The sequence below is a fragment of the Phasianus colchicus genome, chromosome 1, assembly GCF_987193195.1.
Source record: "Phasianus colchicus chromosome 1, bPhaCol1.hap1.1, whole genome shotgun sequence".
Taxonomy (NCBI): domain Eukaryota; kingdom Metazoa; phylum Chordata; class Aves; order Galliformes; family Phasianidae; genus Phasianus; species Phasianus colchicus.
Genome location: NC_143436.1, coordinates 35266197 through 35287897, shown reverse-complemented (window position 1 = coordinate 35287897; position 21701 = coordinate 35266197). Strand labels below are relative to the sequence as shown.

The window sequence follows — 21701 nt, the reverse complement described above, 5'->3', positions numbered from 1 at the left end:
TCTATAGCTGATAGTTTCTTTGCTTCACCATCTACTTCTGCTTTCTTCCCTATCAGTGGTTTATAAACTAGTAGCAGAATTTCTTGATGGTGTGTTGTCCTCTAGCTTGCTCTGGCTCGTGTTCCTATTTACCAAGTTGGCCTTCCCAACACAAGTCTTCATTATGCATTTTAATTATGTAATCATGCTTTTCTTCCCATCCTAATATTTTTTATTATCGGCTTAAATTTTTCCCATGAATTGTTCTGGCATCTACTGTCTACCACTCAGGTGTATAGTTTTGATGCATTAGTTTTTTTTTCTTCCCATCTTCAGGAATTTCAATTTGTTTTCCAAATCTGATTTTTCTGCTACATATATATTCACTTATTCTCTCTGGCAGTTCTCTGTTACTACTTTTAGCATCCTATCATCATCCCGACTGACCTATTTCTTGCAAGATTGGCTCCTCTTCTGCTGAGTTATTAGCATCTTTCCTTGAGAAGATGGTCAGTAGTCTCACACAATTCAACCCTTCTGTCTTTGAAGGTTACTAACACATCTGTTTGCCAGGGTAATCTTGGACCAAAGGGAATCCTAATAATGTTTCAAGATCTGTGGCAATTTGGGTGGATGTGCAATAGGGAACAGATGTTCGGATATCCTTCCCAATACTTCCCTGTGCTGGCCAACATTTCCAGTTTATCTGAGTTGGACTCACGCCAGCTGGCTGTTATCTGGGTGCTCATCTCTGCCAGACATTTGTCAGAGTAGGGAACACAAGTGTTGAGCATGGATGAGAGGCAGTGTATCTTTGTCACGCCAGAGGCACAGCAGCCCAGGCCTGGTGGGAATGAGGTACCCTCCAAAGCCAGGACTGGGAGCTGGGCCATTACTGTCAAGTCCGCAAGGCTGTTGGACTTTGGAGGGGAAGGGACCAGGTGAGGAGAGAGCTGTGCTGCCTCATGGCCGTTGGAGTGCTGCAGTATGTCACCAACCCTGCCCATGCAGACTGCTTGTCTCTGCTGCCCTTAGTGGTCTCCATGTTTTCATTCCAGCCACAGGAACAAAGAGAGGGGACCTCCTCACCCATGAATTAAAAAAAAAACCTAAAACGGGCATCAAATTGTCTAGAGGTGGGCAGACACTGCATTTTGTACTGGTTGGACCCAGAATGAGAAGTTCAGAGCTCAGTTACTGCTTCCTAGGGTTCAGGTTGGTTGCTTCTATAGTGCCAAGTTTTACATGACGTCAGTGAGAGCTCCCATGAAGGTCTATACTGCGTGTGAGCAGATGGCAATTTCCAGCTACAGGGAGTTTTTATTAAAATCTCCTGATAGCTGCAAATTCTACAGGTCTACCGGAGCTTTTGAATGGTTCCTTTACTTTTCTACAGAGAACCTCTCTCTACCCCTTAAAAGTCTTAAGTCTGCTGGAGTTTCCTCTCAGGCAAGTAATGTATTTTTGTCGTAGTTTTCAATTCCAAGAAAATCTTTATCTACTGACTGAAGGAGATGTGCTGCTGAACCTTCCTGTCCATGGGCAGAGCAGGCCGGGGATGAAGGGAATGATGGTCCAGGTCTCTTCAGAAGCAAAAACTTCAGTCCAGAGAGCTGGATATCACCCATAAAGGCTCCCTGGTGCACTGGTACTCAGAAACAGCAAAGAAGGAACCATATAAACATACATTTCTAGCTGAGGATGCTGCTGGCTGTTTAACACCCAGTCCCAAGGAGTCATGGGCTCTACACAGTGGCACAGGCCAGGGCCACAGTGTAGAGCAGAAGCTCGGAATAAAACAGCTGCAGGTCTTGCAGCTGCATTAACCTTGGCTCAGCAACCTCTGTTCCCTCAGTAACAGTGACTTGAGCATAGGCTGGAGCCTACAGCTCAAAAGAGCATTATGGAAATTTAATTTATTTTTGCTTCAGAGAAGGCAGTCTTGAATGACTAAATTTTTTTTTCATTAAAAAAGTGATGGTCTCTTTGTATCACTTCCTGCCTATTTTATTCTGTAATGTGCCTTCCTTGCTTTAATTTGAAGATCTAATGCTATCTGAAGCTGAAAGAATGGCTCAGCCTTTGAGAACACGCCTGTTTACAACCTATCCATATGGCTTGGGAGCAAGTCTAGGGTACAGCCACCTCTCTGGCAGGGGATAAAATCAGATGTCCCCACACAATGCAGCTAGGGGATGGAGAAGGTGACTGACATCTGTGCTTTCTGAAACCTTAAAATACCTGAAAATCTGTGAAATTGCAAGGGGGAGGGGTAGGGTTTAAATTGCTGAAACTGCAGGAAAAGGAGGAGAGGAAGCAGTAAAAGGCAGGAAGAGGCAGCAACTCTGTGGATAGCTGTAGGCTTCCTGTGTTTGTCTTTTATTATTATTTTACAAATAAACTTCAGGCTGATTTCTCAATTAACCATGAAAACATTTAGTTGTACCCCACAGTTAAAGCAAGTGGAAGCTTAAACTTAATGACTTTGTAAAATGCTGGTACAGAAATCAGCAGGTTGACTCTAATGCCACAGGTCAACTTCCAGCAGGTTCCCTTCTGCACGATACCCTAGTACAAGGACACAGCTTTGCCTTGGATGATTTGAAGATTGAGCTCTTCTCATTTGCTGACAGTGAAATCCTGTTCCTCCTCTTCTTGCTACCTCCCAAACTCTTGGTGTCAGTTGCTCAGAAGAAGAGCGGGGCTCAGATCTTCCCTGAATGTAAACCCATGTGCTCAGGCAGCACCTAGCACAGTGCTCACTATGATGCTGGCAAAGCCTATCTGGGCAGGGCCCCATTTTGCTGTCAGAGGTGTGTGTTGCTAACCGCCAGCTGCATAGATTTACAGCCAGCTTGTAGGCAGACACACACACAGCTCCCTGTGTCTGCAGTCAGGCTAGACTCGTGGGTGCTCCTTACCGAGACGATTGTTGGAGATGAAAAGTAGAGAAATACAACAGACGTAGCTGGTCCTGTTAAAGAAAGATCTAATAATACGAATCTATTAATATCACCTTTTTGAAAGTTATCTCGCATTGAGTTACTAAAATTTGATTTTATGGTCTAGTGTGAATAGTAGTTAGTGTGATTAACTGGGGAGCTGCCTTCAAAAGCCAGCCCAGGGAACTGAGACAGCCACCCTTCCTCCTTCATGCTCTTGTTCCTGGGGAGAGGTGATAACTAGATGTCAGAAGTGAAGGCAGTCTAATGAGTATATTTGAAGAGACTAGAGGGAAGTCAGAGATAGTGTTATCTCTGTAGCTGCAAAAGGGAAGATTTAAAATAACTTTTTTTTCCTAAAAACATTCTCAAGCAACAGAAATCACCTGCAGAGTGTCAGTTCATCCCTGCAGCCTTGAGAATTTCTGCTCTTTTTACTTAATACCTTAGATGTGATTGAAAATGTGCCCACGGGGGGAGGGTAGCATCACTTGTCATAGGAGGAAACACGGTGCTTCTGGATTACAGTTGCATTTCCAGTCCCAGTAAGCCATAAACTTGATCTTTTGCTTGCGTTTATGTGGTTGTATGTATTAAAATTAACAAATTAAACATTCAAGTGGCACAAAATGCAGCAATCCAGTTGCACCGTGGGTTACTGTGAAGCCATGCTTCCTTCTGCATGGGGTCTTCTCTTTCATGTAGTTCAAGATCCCTGTCCTGTTCAGAGCCCTTCTGGGAGGACACCTGTAATTGCTGCAGGATTGTTCTTCCTTCACCGACTTTTGCTACCTGACAGCAGGAAAATGCTTAATGATGATCAGAGCCCAGATGGGGATTGCCATCAGGTTATGAATGGAAGCTGGAGTAGGTGCACTTGCTCCTGCCAGAACTGGAAGTGGTCAGAGGCTGCACTGTGTGTAATGTCCACCCACCCAGGGGTTGGCATATCCCAGGCAGCTTTCCCTTGCTAAGTTCATGATCAATTCCTTGAAAAACTGTTGATAAACTCTAGTTTAAAAATATCTTTCATAGAAATCAAACTACTTTCCCTGCACAGTATTGAAGAAAGGAAGGAAAAGAGAAATTGTTGTTTCATAAGACCTTGGTGACAGGTCAAGAGATGTGTTGTTCTGAGGGCATTTTGGAGGCCAGCTAAAGCAATGAAGTATTTCACCCTGGGACTTTATCGCTTCAATTTTAAGTGCAGTGTCTCGTAACTGGAATTACCTATCCAGTCCTTTCTCAGGGAAAAATGTGGATTTGAACTCTGAATGTGGCTCTATAGGATGCTTTATTATTTGAACACTTCGATTTCATGTTTATTTGGCTTTTGTGCCACTGCTGATACCACCATTTTTTCTTTATATCCATCAGCTGATAAAGAAGAAGAAGAACCAACACATTCTGTTTACTACGTAGCTAGTATGAGTGCTTCTGTTTCTATATAATCTTACTGAATTTAGACTGTAATGTCAAGGGCTATCTTTAGCAAAATCCTGTGGCTAGAACTAGATAAAAACAGCTGTTACGTTTAAGATTAGCACATAAAATGTCATTAAATTAATGATACAGGTTCACAGAGTTGCATTCTAAGTGCTAATCGTGCTGTCCTGTGGGTAGGTTGACTGCTGTGTCTTACTCCATGGTATTTCGTGGCTTTGGACAGTTTGCTCAAGTTAATTGTTTAGAAGACTGGAGGTGGTACAAATAGGAGAGCAGATACGGGCAATGTGTCACACCTGCCAAAAATCTAAGTACTGAACACACCAACTAAATTAAAATTTCCTTCTCCATCCTTGATCTTTTGTCAGGTGTAAAACATTTTACTTTGTGGAGTGTCCTGAGGTTTTGCAAAGTACTGATTTGAATTGGAAGGGGAATAAAAAATTAGAATGAAGTAGGGCTATTATGAGACATATGGGGATCTAGGAAACTGCCAGGGTGGGGTGGTTTTTTTGCAAACGAAACTAGCAATATAAAGAAATGGGATTGGCTAAGATTATCAACTATAGCTGTAGTTAAAATCCTTGATGGCTTTTTTTTCTGTTCATTTAGCTCAAATTTCATGAAGAGTCAGTCAGTCAAATCCATACCTATACTGCTATGAATGTGAACTACCCTGCCATTTATCAATTCACAAATTAGTTGGCTTTTTTAGTACACTAGAAAAGACTAAAATGCTGTGAAAATGAAGCTGAATTGCAAAGAATCCTACATCTTTGGAAAGTCTAAATGTTACTGTAAATTTGGGCAAAACTATGAAATTAAGAAAATAAAGTTTTTCTAAATGAAGTTTTTCTAAGAAAGCCATCCCAGTACTGGTATCTGTTCCTCTGTGTGTGGATTGCAACCTCTTTTAATTCAGGACTTTGATGCACTTTAATACATCTATTTTAAAATCTGTATGAGCACACACCAAGTAATATCTTCCAAAGAAGGGATGGTAGCTTGCAAATCTGGGAATTTCAAACTAGGATTTATCTTTCTATCAAAATGCTGGATGATCTCCCATGGCCTTTCCATATCAAACTGCTGTTATTCTGAGATGGATGTTGTCTTGTCTCATCGTTTTCTGTGTTAGGAATGTTTATTTTTGTGAGTTTTATGAGAAGAAATGGTATGGAATTATTTCTGAAGTAAACTGAAATAATGAATGTACAACTTTCAGTGTCCCTTTTGAGATTCTTTCATGGAACTTGCCGGACTTGCAGTCAGCCAGTGGGAATTCATTACAGTGGTGACCTGGTCAGCCATAGGTGCATTTAGGAACTTAATATTGAGTTCTAGGCTCTATAAATGTGGTCAGAAATGACGGTGTATGTTTTGTGATGGATTTTTACATATTTTTTTATTATTACATTGAGAAATCACAGTGTGATATAGCACTGCAGAAAACCTTATTCATGGTGAGTACACCTTGATTTTTTGCAATGCACTTAGCAAAACAATCATAATAGCAAGTGTTGGAATTTCTGCAAAACCTGGGCATGTCATTCCCAGGAATTTCCCTCAGGAAAGCAACCCAACCCATGTTGAAATTTAAAGAATCCTACTGATTTTAAACTCCACTGCTTTTTATTGGGCTTTACTATGCAAAAATGATCCCTTAAATTGACATACATTTTAGAGCAGGGGCTTAACAAAAAATATTGCTTTAACTATTGATATAATAGCTCATCTGACTGAACAGAGACATTATCCTGGCAATGTCAATGGGCGTAATAATCTTTTTGTGTTTAACTTGTTTTAAGCTCTGATTCACTTTGAATAAATCTGTTACAAAAGAGTGATGGGAACATCTGATTCTTTAGCACCATTTTTATTGAAAAGAACATAAAGTAACATATTATTCACATGAAAAATTACATGCATATGGATCTTAACATGAAGTTAGGGAATGGACATTGTTTGATCTCTGAGTCATTTTATTCAACTTTTAATTGGTTTTTACTTGCAAGTCTCAATACATTTCTATTTTATACTGGAAGTGATGGGAACAATCCTGGGGCTAATGTAATCCCTAAAAAAAAATTACATTACAAGTGAAGAAATGCTCAGAATACTGGTAGCTAAATCAATAGTTTCTGTGGCAAGGCTTTATTTTCCCTTTCTTTTGTCTTCAGGTTGTCATTGATGCCTCTGTATTTTTATTCCATCCACGTAATGCTGAGTGTACCACTGCCACTGTTACCTGTGCTCCTCTGCTAAGCAGAACACTAAAGAAATATCTGAGCTGAGAATTCTTGCCTCTTTGAAAAAGTATTTAAAATCTTATTCACTGGAGCCCCTACCCCTTTTCAGTTATTCTTCAGTTTCAGATTTCTGTCAGGGTTTTGTGACTGACAGAAAACACATCAGCTCTCCCTTTCTGCCCTACTCTTGCACGTCTGATGGGCTTCGTTCATTACCTGAGAGCAGGGAGGCTGCTGAGGGGGGGAGCAGTTCCTACAGTGGCTAAGTGTTCATTCCTGCTGGTGTGCCCATGTATTGATGTCTTGTCAAATCGCTTTTTCCAATGCTTTTAAATTTGGATTTTTGCCATTAGGAGGCAAATTTGGCAAATTTTGAAAGGTGATTGATTTTCAGCTTCTACTTAATTTCAGATCAGGATAATTAATTCTGCTGTGCCTAGATGTCACCGTAGGATATGGCCTTATGTATTTAGTAAAGGAAATACAGCTTCTTCTAGGAACTTGGGAGGGAATTGAGGGAGAATTGAAAAGTGGGATTGGTCTCTGCCACACTGTTTGCCTCCCCTCCCTTCATTTCCCTTTCCCTTCCCTTCCCTTCCCTTCCCTTCCCTTCCCTTCCCTTCCCTTCCCTTCCCTTCCCTTCCCTTCCCTTCCCTTCCCTTCCCTTCCCTTCCCTTCCCTTCCCTTCCCTTCCCTTCCCTTCCCTTCCCTTCCAACATGATTTGTTTTGTTTGCCTCTCCTCTACCTTTTCCTCATTTTGCACATGGCATCCTATGCATTGGATGCCTTTACTACCTGCTATGCATTTTGCCAGGCCTCATCTTCCTTTTAGCTCTTTCTATTCTGCATATGTAGAATAGTATTACTGCAGCTTTGTTGCAGCCCTCCCTTGCCTGCAGGGAGGCAAGGGCCTTTTGCAGAGACTTCAAGAGTCTCTGCAAAGCAAGGCGCTGCTTGATTGTGGCTGTTTGGTGAGAAGGAACAGCATTTTTAGGATGAACCCTGAGCCACTATGGGTGCAGATAGCCTAGGGTCTGTACCACCAGCTCAGCTGCCCTACAGCTTCCCAGGAATGATTCTGCTGGGGCTTATACTCTGCATGGAAATGTCAGGTGATCAGCAACCTTGAAAACTCACAGACATTGCAGACAGTGAGCTTATTATTTATTTCCTTAAGACAAGAAAATGGGAATAGTAATGGAATTTTTGTGGAGTGTAGGAGACAAGGGAATTGTTAGTGAGATGTTTTATAAGCTTCACAAAAGAAATTTAGGCAAGTCCTATATTATGTATATTGAAAGACAATTTTTTTCTGCTGAAAGACTTATTTTGGAATATATTTCTCAGGGTTATTTTTGGAAGTGACTGATGGAGCCCAGGGTATTTTAAGATAAACCTGCCTAGGCCTTTAACTTTCAGAGAGCGGCAAGATTTTTGAACTAAACAGGTTGTATTTATTTATTGATGGATTGATTGTAAACTATGCTAGGGCTTCTCTGGGTCCCCAGGAGGCTCCTTCTCTATTCTGTGCCTGTGCAACATGTTCACTGCTGACTCCCACCATCGACCTGTGCTTTCTTCTCTCTTTCATGCACTGCACCATGCCCTGCTGATGTTTCCTGCTCTATATGTACCCTTCTGCACCAGAAGCGATGCTCCTGTCCACCCAAGGGCAGCACCTTCTTTCATAGGGTGTACGTGGTAGTCTGGGAGCACAGCATGGCAGCTGCCTCTCACAGCCATCAGAAGAGTTGATAATACTTACTTTTAACAGTCCTTATCCTTGTCCTGTCTCCTCTTAAGAAATGTTTTTGGAAATATTTACATTTCTGTCCAACCAAAAGCATTGCACATCTTCCAGGTGTCATCAGACCTGCAGGCCAGATGTGCTTGCTGTGGGGCACAAAAGCTGTGGGTTTCTTTTAGGCTCTCAGGGCAGCCCTGGACAGCTGGCTGTGCCTATTGGTCTTAATGGCTTCATTCTTCTCCGTTTAGATAATTAGTGGCATTGCACACTTGATTACATAATTAGATTGCACTAAGTGGTCTTTTTTTTTTTACAGGACTTTCCAAGAGATGATGCATAGGAATCTGATCTTTCAGGGCTTGATAGACAGCAGGTTAAAAGCCACTGTGCTAGCTAGCAGTTCCTATGGGTCTCAGTGGCTTGTTTTGCTGTTCTTGTGCTCTTCATGAGTGGGCTCAAACCTTTCACACTGCTTGTTTCATGCAATACAGAAATCACAGGTTAAAATCTTTGGGACTTTTAAAAAATACCAGTAATTTTTAAAAAATACTTTAAAGGTTGAGCTTTTACTGTCATCTATCAGATGTCTTTCTTGCCCTGCTTATCTGTTTCCTCATTGATCTGGACATTTAAATTCCAGCTGTGGAAGCAGTTGTATCTTCTGTTTGATAAGGGTGGTGATTCTGCTATACAGATGCATCCTTACAGGGTCAATGAGATGTTACTGTTCTGGATCTCCAAGCTGCAGCAAGAAGCTGAAAACAACTTGCTCTGTTCTTGCTTAGAAATTGTAGTTGTGATGTTTTGTCATTTCTTGCCTTGAATGTTTCTTTCTTCCTTCCCAATGGCTGTTTACTGGCTGTATTCTGCACCTGATTCTCTTTTTAGAGATTTTAGATAACGAAGAATGTATCACATTTGTCAAATAACAGTGTGGCCTTTTGGCTTATCTTCTTTCTTTTTTCTTTTTTTTTTTTTCAGGAGTGTAGTACAGATGTGTTTCACTGCCTGCATGGTGTTTGCAAATATTAATATACTTAGTACTTGCTTGGGTCTGAAGTCTCATACACCATGTCCTAGTAATTGCCTGTATTTCAATCCGGTTTCTAAAATCAGCTTGAATTCCCTCAATCCTTCATCATAATGACCTGGACAGGGCATAGACAGTCTGTGATGGAGTGATCTAGACTCTGGCAATCATCCCATTGTTGGTCTGCCAAAACGGAGGCTTATTTGACCTTCAGAAAGTGGCAGATCCCATCAGTTTGTTTGAGCATCTGCCTCAAATGGCGTGTTTCTCTACAGTCCTTTATCTGATGTTGTCTTATTTGTTTGAGCTATTTTTGATGTGTAAGGTTTCCTACTATTTTTAATTGGTTTCTTCTCTCTGTTTTGAAATTATTTTACAAATAGAATAAGCCTGTCATTAAACACATGTACACACCCGCCTGCATACCCACACAATGTTATGATGGATCTGGAGTGTGGTGCTGGCAATACACTGGTGGTATAGAAAAAGATTTAGGAAGTACCTCGGTGTTACCTTAGTGTTTGAACAGATGAAGAACAAAAAAAGTGAAATCCATGCCCTTTATTTCTCTGCACTTGTGGCACTCATAGGTTGATGCTGCCTTCGTTTCTAAGAGCCAAAACCAGAGGGAATGTACAGCTGTGAATTCCTAAAGGAGAAACAGTCTTGGTTAAAAAGTTTGGAAGATTGGTGCATAGAAAAATTAAAAATTACTTGCCTGACTTCTTGAAGGTTATGGGAGTATAATTTTTGATGAATATCACATATTCATATGTTTCTGTTTCTCAATTGCTGTATTTTCTGTAGAACTACAGAAAGCTCAAGCAAGAGCTGAGCTTTTTTTTTACATGCAGGCAAAGCGTGGGCAAGCAGTTCTAATAATGACCACTTTCCAGAATTTGAAGAATACAGCAAACAATCATTGAGTGCCCAAAATAAGCTTTGCCATTTAATAGGGCTCAGGAGACACTGATAAATACGTGCTATCTGACAGGTTAAAAGACCTGTCTTCAGGAACTGAGTGCGTGGATAGAGCACAGAAGGTGGCTGAGGCTTAATGTGAGCTTTGAGCAAAACAGATGTGCATATATATATTGATTTGTCAAGCTGACATCCCTTTTGTTAGTCTGCTTTGTTCCCACTCCTAAAAGTACACAGCGCTTTATTTCAAAAGACTTTTTCTACTCTGTGTCCTGACTTTTCACAGTTGGTTTTGTTGATGACTAAACTTAGTCAAAGCTACTACAAAATCATTATAAAAATCGAGAATAAACTCTTCCAGGGCAGGGGCTGAAAGTTGATGGTTATTTCACAGAAGTAGAAGAATGGTGACAGATTTATAACTTGGCTCCCAAAAGAAGTGCATTGTGGAAGATCAGATTTTCACAAAACCCAAGTAATGCCTGTTTGGACTAAAATGTGCCATTTGAACTGCAGATAAAGTGGGGCAGTCCCAGTAGCGTGCCAGTATGAGTATGTTGGTAGTGGTGTCATGTTTATAAAACTCATAATGGCAGTGTTAGAATTATTTAATGTATCGATTTTTACTCTTCACCAAATGGATATAAAATGAGCGTCTGCACCAACGCTTCTGTGATGAGAGCAGTCAGTCTTTGTCGTAATGCCATCCACAGTAAGAACTGGTAGGGTCCTGGCCAGCAGCAGTCAACACACTAATCTGTGTGATCTCTGGGAAAATAAGCAGTACTTGAGAGTGGTTTATATGAGGTCTTCTAAAGAGGAGAAGAGTGTGATTGGGAGTAATAGAATGGCAGTTAAAGCAAGGGAAGAAAATTGTAGACTGACTGAGGGAAATATTTTCCAGCTGTGAGAGCTGATAGATCCTGTGGAGCAGTCAGGAAAAGAAGGTAATGGAGATCTCATCACTAGAGATACTTACAGTCACAAGTAGGCTGAAAAACACATGATAGAATTTACTGCTAATAACATTAGTACAGCTCTGGAAAGAAAGCAAAATGAGTAACCTCATGAAAAGAAATTACTGTTTCTAACTTTTGTCTTTGAATATCATGCTGTTCTTTGAACATAATGTTGTGACTTTGCTCATTCCTATTTTTGAGAAGCAAACTAAATTCCTTTTCTGTCTGAAGTGTAATATATTCCACTTACTTTTTATGCAACTCGAGTGACAGTCTCTGCTGTCTCAGCTATTACTTGTGTCATTGCCTTCCCCTTAAACAGACACAACTAGCTTGTGCGTCCACAGTGTAGAAGTTCCTAGCTGATATCCTTGTTTCCCAGCCATCTCACACCACTGCAGTGCTGGCACGCTGCAGATTTCTCATCTGCTTTACACTGTGGTCTGCATAGGTAGAAGGTGGTAGGTATCTTTCCTGTGAGTACACCTAGAAGATTATTATCCTTATATGTACTGATGCAAAGGAGGAATATACCATTTTATTTCCCTCAAGGAAAAAAAAAAATCAGAAAGCTTTAAAAGGATCTAACAGCAGTTCCAAACGTAACTTCTTTTTTTTAAGTTTCAAGCAGTCAGTTTGAAGGGGAGACCTCCCCCAAGACTGGGCTGAGGAAGCACGGGGACAACTGATGCACCAGGAAGTTGCTGTTTCATCTGCTGGTAGAGTGGACATGTCACGCAGGATATACACAGTTTGATTGATCAGTAAATATTTTTTTCTGGTTGAATTTATCCACAGATGTAATAGCAGATCGTATCACATGTTGTCTTTGGTTAATATGCAGCGCTGCCTGCCAGGAAGCCGGTTGCCTCATCTCTCTGAGAGGTAAGGCAGTGGACAACTACAGCAGCCAGGAGCAAGGTGTCTGAGCTGCAGGCCGTTGGCACAGAGATACAGGGCATGGCCCTTTTCCTTGCAATCAGCATTTACTGGCTTCCCAGCACAACAAAACCCTGTGTGCAAAGGGTAGCTGAACCAAGGGCAGAGAATAAAAGGTAACATAAAAGGTCACTGTTATGCTTCAAAAGTGTGTGTTCCTAAAAGTTTACTGTGAGGTGTGGCCTTAATGCAGTCTGGTTTTCTGGCCCTTGGCCTTGGTCCAGATCATGCTCCTTTACCCAATTCCCTTCTCAAGGAGACCTTTGGGAATTTTTATCATCTTCTTGGCATTGGTGCTTCTCTCCGAGATTTGGTGCAGATTTATAAGGGGTGCTGATTTAGCATTTCTAAACAAGGTAATTGAATTTATCACTATTAAACAAAGTAATCTAATATCTTAATAATTAGAGCATCATAAAGAAAACAGTTTTCAGATATGTTTTTCGAGAGAGTTGATATGTTTTGATCTGCTTCACACAATGCCAGCATGTGGTGAGATTTCATGCTCCCAACCACACAAATAGAAAGGACCACAAAACCTTTCTAGAACCAAGATGCTACTCTCAGCAAACCACGAGATGTTCAGAACAGAAAGTGTAACTTGAATATTTGGAAGCATTCCCTGTCAGCAAGATCTGCATCACTTAGGATCTGCTCCTTTCAAATGGGATGGCTTACAGCCCCATCATGTAGCGTAAGAGTATCTACAGTAGTTATATGCACAGAAAAATCCTGAGCTGTTTCAGAGCTAAAATAGTTTCCTTATTTTCTTCAAGCCTTTTAAATTTTTCAACTTTTTCAGTTTCTAGCAGCTCTGATAAACCGCCCATATTTCACCAATGTGTAATGACAATACGATTCCCATAAACAATAAACAGAAGCTCAAGACAATGGAAAAAAACTTGCACTGAATCCTAAAATCACATAATGATTCAGTAATGATTGTTTAATGGCATTCCATTTAGTCCCTGAACAAATACTTGATGCTGTATAAACGAAAAGGCGTACTTGTCAGATTTGAAGTAGTTTGTGGTTGAGGTATTGTTTACATTGAATTCTTCATTTGACAATCCACTGAAGTGAATCTCACCATGTGCTAATATCTCTAGGGACACATTTTCAGCAGTATGCAGATTCTGTGTGTTTTGGATGCCAGTTAGGAGACCGAGTATTTCCACTCAGGTATCTAAGCACAGGCTTAGGAAATTAACTGCAGACAAGCAAACTTAGAGGATATTTAGATCATTTTTCAAGCCATCAAGCTTGATGAGGTGTTGTAAATATCTTGAGGAAATGGTTTCACAGTTATGCACGGTTACAGTACCCTACTTCTCCTGCTTCTAGATTAAAACTGAGCTGCTGCTATGATAAGTAATCGTATAATTCAGAAAACAGATAATTAAATTTACATAAAGTATAATAAAATTGAATAAATTTTCACTTTAGAGAGACAACACACTCATTCATTGGTTGCTATAACTGTTAAATTAAGTTTGTGCGAAAATGAAGGGGTAGTTGGCTAAGTATAGGAAAGGAAATTACCAGAGCAGCAATAATAACTCATCCTTCTCATAATTTTATGCTACTTATGGAATCACTTGAAACCCTATGTTTTCTTAATAAAGAGTGCTGGAGTGCACTGAGCAGAGAGTTTGATTAGAAAGGATTAAGATTAAATACATTCATATTTGTCCTACTTGGAGCCTAGTTTGTTAATGACTGTTACATACAGCTCTTAGGAAATCTTCAATATTTCTAATCATTACTTTGGAAAGTGGCATTGCCATTTGAAATATCCAGTCTCATTGGAAGTGACTGAAGCCATAGCTGTAAAAGGAACTTGAAAAATTGTTATTCCTCTGCACCAGTAGAAGAAATTAATGCTTTCTTTCATGGTCGGAGCTCCCATAATAAGTCTGAAAGGATTAGCGTACAGGCAAAGAAGATTGTTGACATTTTGATGTTTCATGAAGCGTATGCATTCAAAATCCGTGCATTATACATCTACTGAAAGAACTTAGCTAATTTTCTCTCTTTTTGCAACTCTTAGTAGTCCATTCCACTTTGATGCAGCAGGAGCGACATCCTGGTAACCATGAACATTCCAGGATGTAAATTTTTCTTTAGACTTTTGCATTAGTTAAAAACACATCTTTTAGAATGTTCTTCATGTACAGGAAAGGATGCACTCCAATATATTTTTTCTCAATTGTTGTCAATAGCAGTTTCTAAAGATAAAGTTACACCAAGCTAAAAATATTTGTGCCAGATCTCCCATCAACAGCCAAAGGAAAATTCCCAGTACTCTCCCCTTCCTAGAAAATTTTGTTTGCTTTATCCTCTCAAGCGTGTTCAACTTAGAACAAACTTATACCTCAATTTGCTGTAAAACTTATCAGAGTTTTAGGACACTTAGTGACCTTTTATGCTTGAAGTATTAAAGTCTGAGTAGTATTATTCTTCATATAATTCAGCTCCCAGATATTGTCAGTTAATTTTTTCAAAGAATTTCGTATTGGTATTTATCTTCTAACTGTGATTGGAAGCCATAGGGCAATATGAATAGTAGAACTTGTTAACTAAGTTTCAGCTTCCCTTATGATATTTTTTTTTTCCTTCCTATTGTAGATTTACCCGAAAATTATGTTTTCCAGAATTTTTAGCAGAACAGAGAAAATATATTCTAGCATTTAGCAGTGGATGTAGTCTACCTTGATTTCAGCAAGGCATTTGACACTGTCTCCCACGACATCCTTATAACGAAGCTGAGGAAGTGTGGGATAGATGAGTGGACAGTGAGGTGGGTTGAGAACTGGCTGACTGGCAGAGCACAGAGGGTTGTCATTGGCGGTGCAGAGTCTGGTTGGAGACCTGTAACCAGCGGTGTTCCCCAGGGGTCGGTGCTGGGACCGGTCCTGTTCAACATCTTCATCAATGACCTTGATGAGGGGGTAGTGGCCACCCTCAGCAAGTTTGCTGATGATACGAAGTTGGGAGGATTGGCTGACACGCCCGAAGGCTGTGCTGCCATTCAGCGAGACCTGGACAGGCTGGAGAGCTGGGCAGTAAGGAACCAGATGAAGTTTAACAAAAGCAAGTGTAGAGTCTTGCACCTAGGGAGGAATAATTCCATGCACCGGTACAGGTTGGGGGATGACCTGCTGGAGAGGAGCTCTGCAGAGAGGGACCTGGGTGTCCTGGTGGACGACAGGTTGGCCATGAGCCAGCAGTGTGCCCTTGTGGCCAAAAAGGCCAATGGCATTCTGGGGTGCATTAAAAGGAGCGTGGCCAGCAGGTCGAGGGAGGTGATCCTCCCCCTCTACTCTGCCCTGGTAAGGCCTCATCTGGAGTACTGTGTCCAGTTCTGGGCTCCCCAGTACAAAAAAGACAGGGATCTCTTGGAAAGAGTCCAGCGGAGAGCCACAAAGATGGTGAAGGGCCTGGAGCATCTCCCCTATGAGGAAAGGCTAAGTGAGCTGGGTCTGTTTAGCCTTGAGAAGAGAAGACTGAGAGGGGACCTGATCCAGGTCTATAAATATCTAAGGTGTGGGGGGCAAAGTGGCGAGGCCAGACTCTTTTCAGCAGTGTGCGGAGACAGGACAAGGGGAAATGGCCAGAAGCTGGAGCATAGGAAGTTCCGCACCAATGTGCGCAAGAACTTCTTTACAGTGAGGGTGACGGAGCACTGGAACAGGCTGCCCAGGGAGGTTGTGGAGTCTCCTTCTCTGGAGATATTCAAGACCCGCCTGGACGCCTACCTGTGCGACCTGGTGTAGGGATCCTGCTTTGGCAGGGGGGTTGGACTCGATGATCTCTGGAGGTCCCTTCCAACCCCTACGATTCTGTGATTCTGTGATTCTGTGATTTTTGCCAGAAACAAAGAATTGAGATTGAAGAGATGAGCTTCTGTGAGATCAGAGGTGTTCTTAGAATGATCCTGGTGACTTTGCTTTTTATGCCTTTTTAGCGATTGGGCTACTAAGGGGATCTTGAGTTCAGATTTTCTCTTCTGCCTCATCCAGTACAAGTCTCCAAATTGACTGTGGAAGAGTGTTACATTTACTTTGTGTGACATACTTAACACACTCATCAGAGAGAGAGAGATGGAATGATAGTGAAGCTGGGAATTTGGGTACTCATCTGTAAATGTGAGACTGGGACTTGAGTCCCTATTCCAACATCTGAGTTTAGAAGAATGATTCTTTGAATGCCTCTCAAATTTTAAACTTCTATAAACTACAGACATCAGTGGATATGTGTTTATTTTTATCTGTGAAAGCTTCCAGCTGCAAAATGTGGGGATAACAAAGAATGCTGCAACTCAGAATTTACCAGCTATCATAGGTATGATGCTAAGCCAAAAATAATGCTTTTAGAGAATGCTAAGCTTATATCATTTAAAGGTGACATTTAGGTTATGTTTCAGATACGTAAAGTATGGGAACCTAAGATAATTTGTGCTGTACAAGCAAGGTTCATATAAATCTGTTGCTTTAATGAAAAATATTATTCTTTATTCAGAAGTGGATATAGTAATTTCTTTATACGGAAGATTCAAGTGTGAATGTGATATTGCAGATCTAGGAATGCCTGAAGCAGTACATGGGACACTGGTGCTTTTAATTTTTGATGAACTGATCTCAAGGATGTTCTCTCAGCCATAATCATCTTTACAACTTGATACGTTGCCTCCTCTGGGTAGGTACGTGATTCTTTACTAGTGTAGATGTATGCTGTCATAAGGAGTGCAAGTAACAACACGTGCAGGCAATCCTACTCCTCCAGGACACTGAGCAAGATGAAGGTGTAGTGTACTTTCTTGTCAAGTCTTGGGACTCACATTAATTGGAGATGCCTAGGAAAGGAACAATGAGGAGCATATATGTAGCATCTCACGTTTTACTTGCTTGAGTTCTGAAGTCTGCTTAAGAAACGCATGGTTAAACTCTAAAAACAGTTCTCCCTTGGCCAAAGTACAGCTTATCTCGTAACGTGACATAAATAAGAAAGTTGTTGAAAAATGAGAATTATGCAGCACATGATGTGGGCACGTTTTCTGGGTTCAGTAGTTACCACCTGAATGTGCCTCCTCCGATCCTCCAACCAGTTGTGAGATTGGCACAGGGAGAGTGCTTGTAGCCTTTACCACAACTGTAAACAGCATTCTTGTGTCAATAGCTTTCACAGCCCTCTTGAGGGACACGCAAATGTTCCAGTGATCATAAACCTCCTGATACACTGAATGCCTGGACTTGGCTCTTGAGGAAATATCTTTAGACTTTCCTTGTTCCCTCTTATGTGTCCCCAGTTAATATCATTCAAAGGATATTAAACCGAATATAGCAAATATCTAAAGATTACAAATGGTCATTTTACTAGCACAGTCCCAAACATTGGACAATGCACACATATATCATCTTTATAGGATTACATTACTGTTGGTTTGCTAGAATGTATAGAGCCCTCAGACTTGGATGGAGGTCCCCCTGTGTAATAGGAGTGATGCAGAATGATGTAAACAGGTCACAGCATGGTCCCTGACTCGAAGAATGAATCATTCAATTACAAAGAGAGATGCCAGCTGGTTAAAAACAGGCAGGAAAGTGCAAAGAGTTGTTTATCTGCCTCTCAGGCAATAGGTAAAAGCAATAAGCCTACAGAAGTAACTCCAAGCAGTAGAACTGCTTATCTATTCACCTGATCATTATCTTTGCAGTCTTTAATTAGAAGAACTATGTGCAGAGCTTTGAAAAGATAATATGTTAGCCACTGTTACTTGTAGTTGGAGCCGTTGCATTCATGAGGATAAGCATAAAGAGAAACCAAGGTGAAAATTTCACTTTTCTGGTTCAGGATCTCAGTAACTGGAAGGCATTGCAGCAGGAACTGAGGGAATTAGCACAGCAGGCAACTTGTTCACTATTGCACATTTACTACAGAAAATACACGAACTAGGAATTTTAGGGGAAAATGAGCTCACCTGATAGCAGGGTGAGAGGGTTTGTTTCCTGCAGTCACTAGGCAAAGAGATGTGCTGGCATAGCAGTCTCCTTGATATGACCGACTGACTGCTAGAAATTGGTTACTCTGGGCTGTTTAATTCCTTAGCCAAAAGAAATGGGGAGAAAAAAAGTGAGTGGTGTAATTAATGCAGTTCCAAGACTGTATCCACATAGCTGTGCTGTTTGCAAGGTTGGAAGCACAGACCCCAGCAGTGCAATTCCTCTAGGATTGGGCAGAGCTGCAGTGTTCCCCATGTGCTGGCCCCAGCCAGGGCTTTGGCATCCAGCAGAAAGGCTACTCAGCCTGAAGGTTTGTCAGAGGCTGTAGCCCTCTCCCCACTGGTGATCAGATTATTTTAGTACTAGGGCTGTAGCTAGCTAAGATTTATGCTTTTGAATGTATCCTGTTTCCTCCTCTGCTTTGTATAGGTGGCTTCTTACATATATCTCACCTTTACCTAATTCCAAGTTGCTGTTCTCCTTTGCTGTTTTAGTGTGTTTGCATACTGGGTTGAGTTTCTTCTCCAGGGAATCTGTGCTCTAGAGGGTGAAGCTGGAATCACAAAGCACTCGAAGAAATCCCTCTAAGCATGATAATGATAGCAGGAGATGTTTTTTTGCATGTTTGCAAAAATCCTCTCTGCCAAAGATGATCCCCTCCAGCAGATGGGGCATAAATTATGATTTGATTTGTAAATTCTTGTTGCCGTACAAACAACTTTGGTAATGCAGACAAACAGATTTCTTCCTTTCTTGACAGTGTGATGGTGTCTGGCATTTCAGGGCTACCAAAGCTTTGTTGTCTCTTTACTGTATTCTGTTGTTTATGATAGTATCTACTTCTGCGTCTGTCTTCATATTACTCTTCTGTCTCAAATAATGGTGCTACTTTTGTTCCTTCTTCAGGTGGTTATATTTTTTTTCCTTTGTTGCTGCGAGTTCTTTACAGTGGTTTCTCATTATTTGACTGTGTGATTTTATTCTTAAATGGGCATTGAAAGATAATTCTTTCCTGTTTTGGGGACTTCCAGCAAAGTGAAACTTCCCCATCCACCAGTGAGGCAATGACTCATTTATCCTCTATGATAATTGGACATATTTTGTGTTAATGGGGTTCAAAAGTTTATGAAGCAATTTTTTATGCCTCTGTTTGCTGTGGAAATCTACAGACAGGTTAAAAAATATAACATAATTACATCCCTACAGTATCTAGCAGCACATAAACCACAGAAATACCTGAAAAATTTTCAGTTCTAAACCTAAATGCTAGTGGCCTCAAATACAGAATCTCAGATGTCTTTTATACCTGCCAGTTACTACGTGCAAAATACAAGATTTTTTTTTTCCTGCTCCCTTGCAAGTAATTTGAATGCACACCCATCTTCCCTCCCTGGTGCCATTAACCAGAAAGATTTGCAGGCTTGTCCTTTTTTGTGAACTCGGGACAACCACATATATACCTAGTGTAGTACAATTTGGGGAAAATTCTATTCCAGCAAAAGATTACAGCTGATTTATTCATTTGCTTCTGACAGAGATTCAGTGCAAAAGGTCTAGTTGTGGATGTTCATCTCTCCTTTCTACCCTCTCTCCAACCTGATGAAAATAATGCAAATCTACTAGGAGAACTAGGAACTGTTTGTTCCATGAGCTGATAGATCTTTCACAGGAAGGGCACACATGCAAATAGGGCCCAAAAATCATCACCATCCATCAGTTACTGAGAAATTAGATTATGTTTCCTGTCCCCTTTTTAACAGAAAAATGCATGTCTCGCAATATCTGCTGTCACATTCAGAGCCTGTGAATAAATAATAATACATGTGACATCTCAGTCATGTTATTGATGATCCCAATTTTTGGTATTGATAGGAGCTAGTAACACTATTTGGAGCTTGAGTTCTAGCTCAGTTGTGCCTCTTCTGTGGCAGAAAAGAGATGATCCTGCTTCCTTTAGAAGCTCTTGTTCACTTCTTTCATTTTTTCTTTTTCAACTTCCATAAGGGTATGCATATACTACATATGTTAGAATATTACATTTTCCACTTAGATGTCTGCCTTTTCTTAACTTGTGTGCTGTGTCTGCGCTAATATTCTTTCATTCTTCTATAGATCAGATAGCTGACAGCTTTATTTTCTTCAAGCTTGTATTAACATGCAGTATAGCCAAGCCTGTTACCTCTCTCCTTGTAACAATACAATCCCAAAGCAATGGCAGTTCATTTTCTGTAGAAAAGACAATGATATCTGTCTGTTGAGATATTTCACCAGTATATGATCTTCATTACTTGCTGCATTTATGTCAACGTATGTGGCCTTGCAAAAATGTTTTGCCTTTAAAATAAAACAAAAACCTCATTCAGCTTTCTTGTCACTATATCCACATTCATGCACATGCTATAAACTGATTGGTCCATGAAGGAAAAATATGTAAATAGAATAGTTCTTTAAAGTGTTTGTGCGCTTGATTAAAACACAAGTAAGACAGAAACCTGATTTCTTGCGATTCCTTTCCTTTGACTGAAGTAATAAAATCTACACTACTGTTTCTTCTCTTGCATGCACATTTCTTTACCGAGCTTATAGCCTGCCATTTTTAAAGCTACTATGTGGCTGATGGTTTCCCCATGGTCACCCTGCTCCCCAGAGGGATGCACAAGTACCTCACTTCTGCCTCGTGCTGCCTTTAATAGACAGCTAATCTGCTTGGCCCACAAACAGCAGCCTCTGATGCCTCCACGTTGACCAGTTGGTAAACAGAGCCTCCTGCTTAGACACAGGCTGCCACAGTGCTGTACTTCAGTGTAAGTGTGCTTGGCCTACTGGGCGGCTGCTTTCTGATGTTCTCTCCAATCAGTTGTCAACTATGGAAAATGAAGAGTCCTGTGGCAAATCCCAGAAGAAAAGGAGAGCATCTCTACAGCCAGAATATTCAAAAGGTTCTGGAAATACTTCTGAAAAGGGAAGGTCCGTTTCTCACTGGAGTCTTTGACACATTAAGCTTCTTAACGTGAGGAAAATGAAAGTTTCTATATTTACTTCAAAACTGAAAAGGGCTTTGTATATCTAGCCTGTCATCAACAGACCATTATCTCTGATCTGAGCTTTACCTCATTCTTTTCAGCTCCGTTACTCAGAGCCATTATCTTTGAGGCTAGGCATGGCTTTGAGCATTGATTCAGAATTCAGAAATATCCATCCTCATCTAGCTCTTGTACTCTGCATTGCTAGTTCACAATAATTAGATTAAAAAGAATTCTGTTGTTTTTAATGCTATATTTATCAGTAATTGCAGCTTTGCTTGTTTCTGTTTAGATGAGAGTCCTTACACAAAGTCTGCAAACCAGACAAGGACACCTGATGGAGCACTGTCTGTGAGGAGACAGAGTATTCCAGGTAAGACTTGCTTTGCTTTTTATAACATGCGGTTTGTGAACAACAAGGTAATACTGATCAAAATTAAACTCGTTATAAAAAGCAAATAAA

General features: G+C 40.7%; 1 protein-coding gene across 7 annotated transcripts in view; it reads left to right on the top strand.

Annotated features, from left to right (window-relative positions):
* GRIP1 (glutamate receptor interacting protein 1) overlaps positions 1 to 21701 on the top strand; it is a 313106-nt gene that overhangs the window by 191748 nt on the left and 99657 nt on the right. For all 7 annotated transcript variants that reach the window (XM_090138417.1, XM_090138407.1, XM_090138396.1 and 4 more), the window contains exon 2: positions 21531 to 21611. In XM_090138417.1, coding sequence (XP_089994543.1) covers positions 21531 to 21611 — 81 coding nt within the window. The remainder of the gene's footprint in view (positions 1 to 21530; positions 21612 to 21701) is intronic.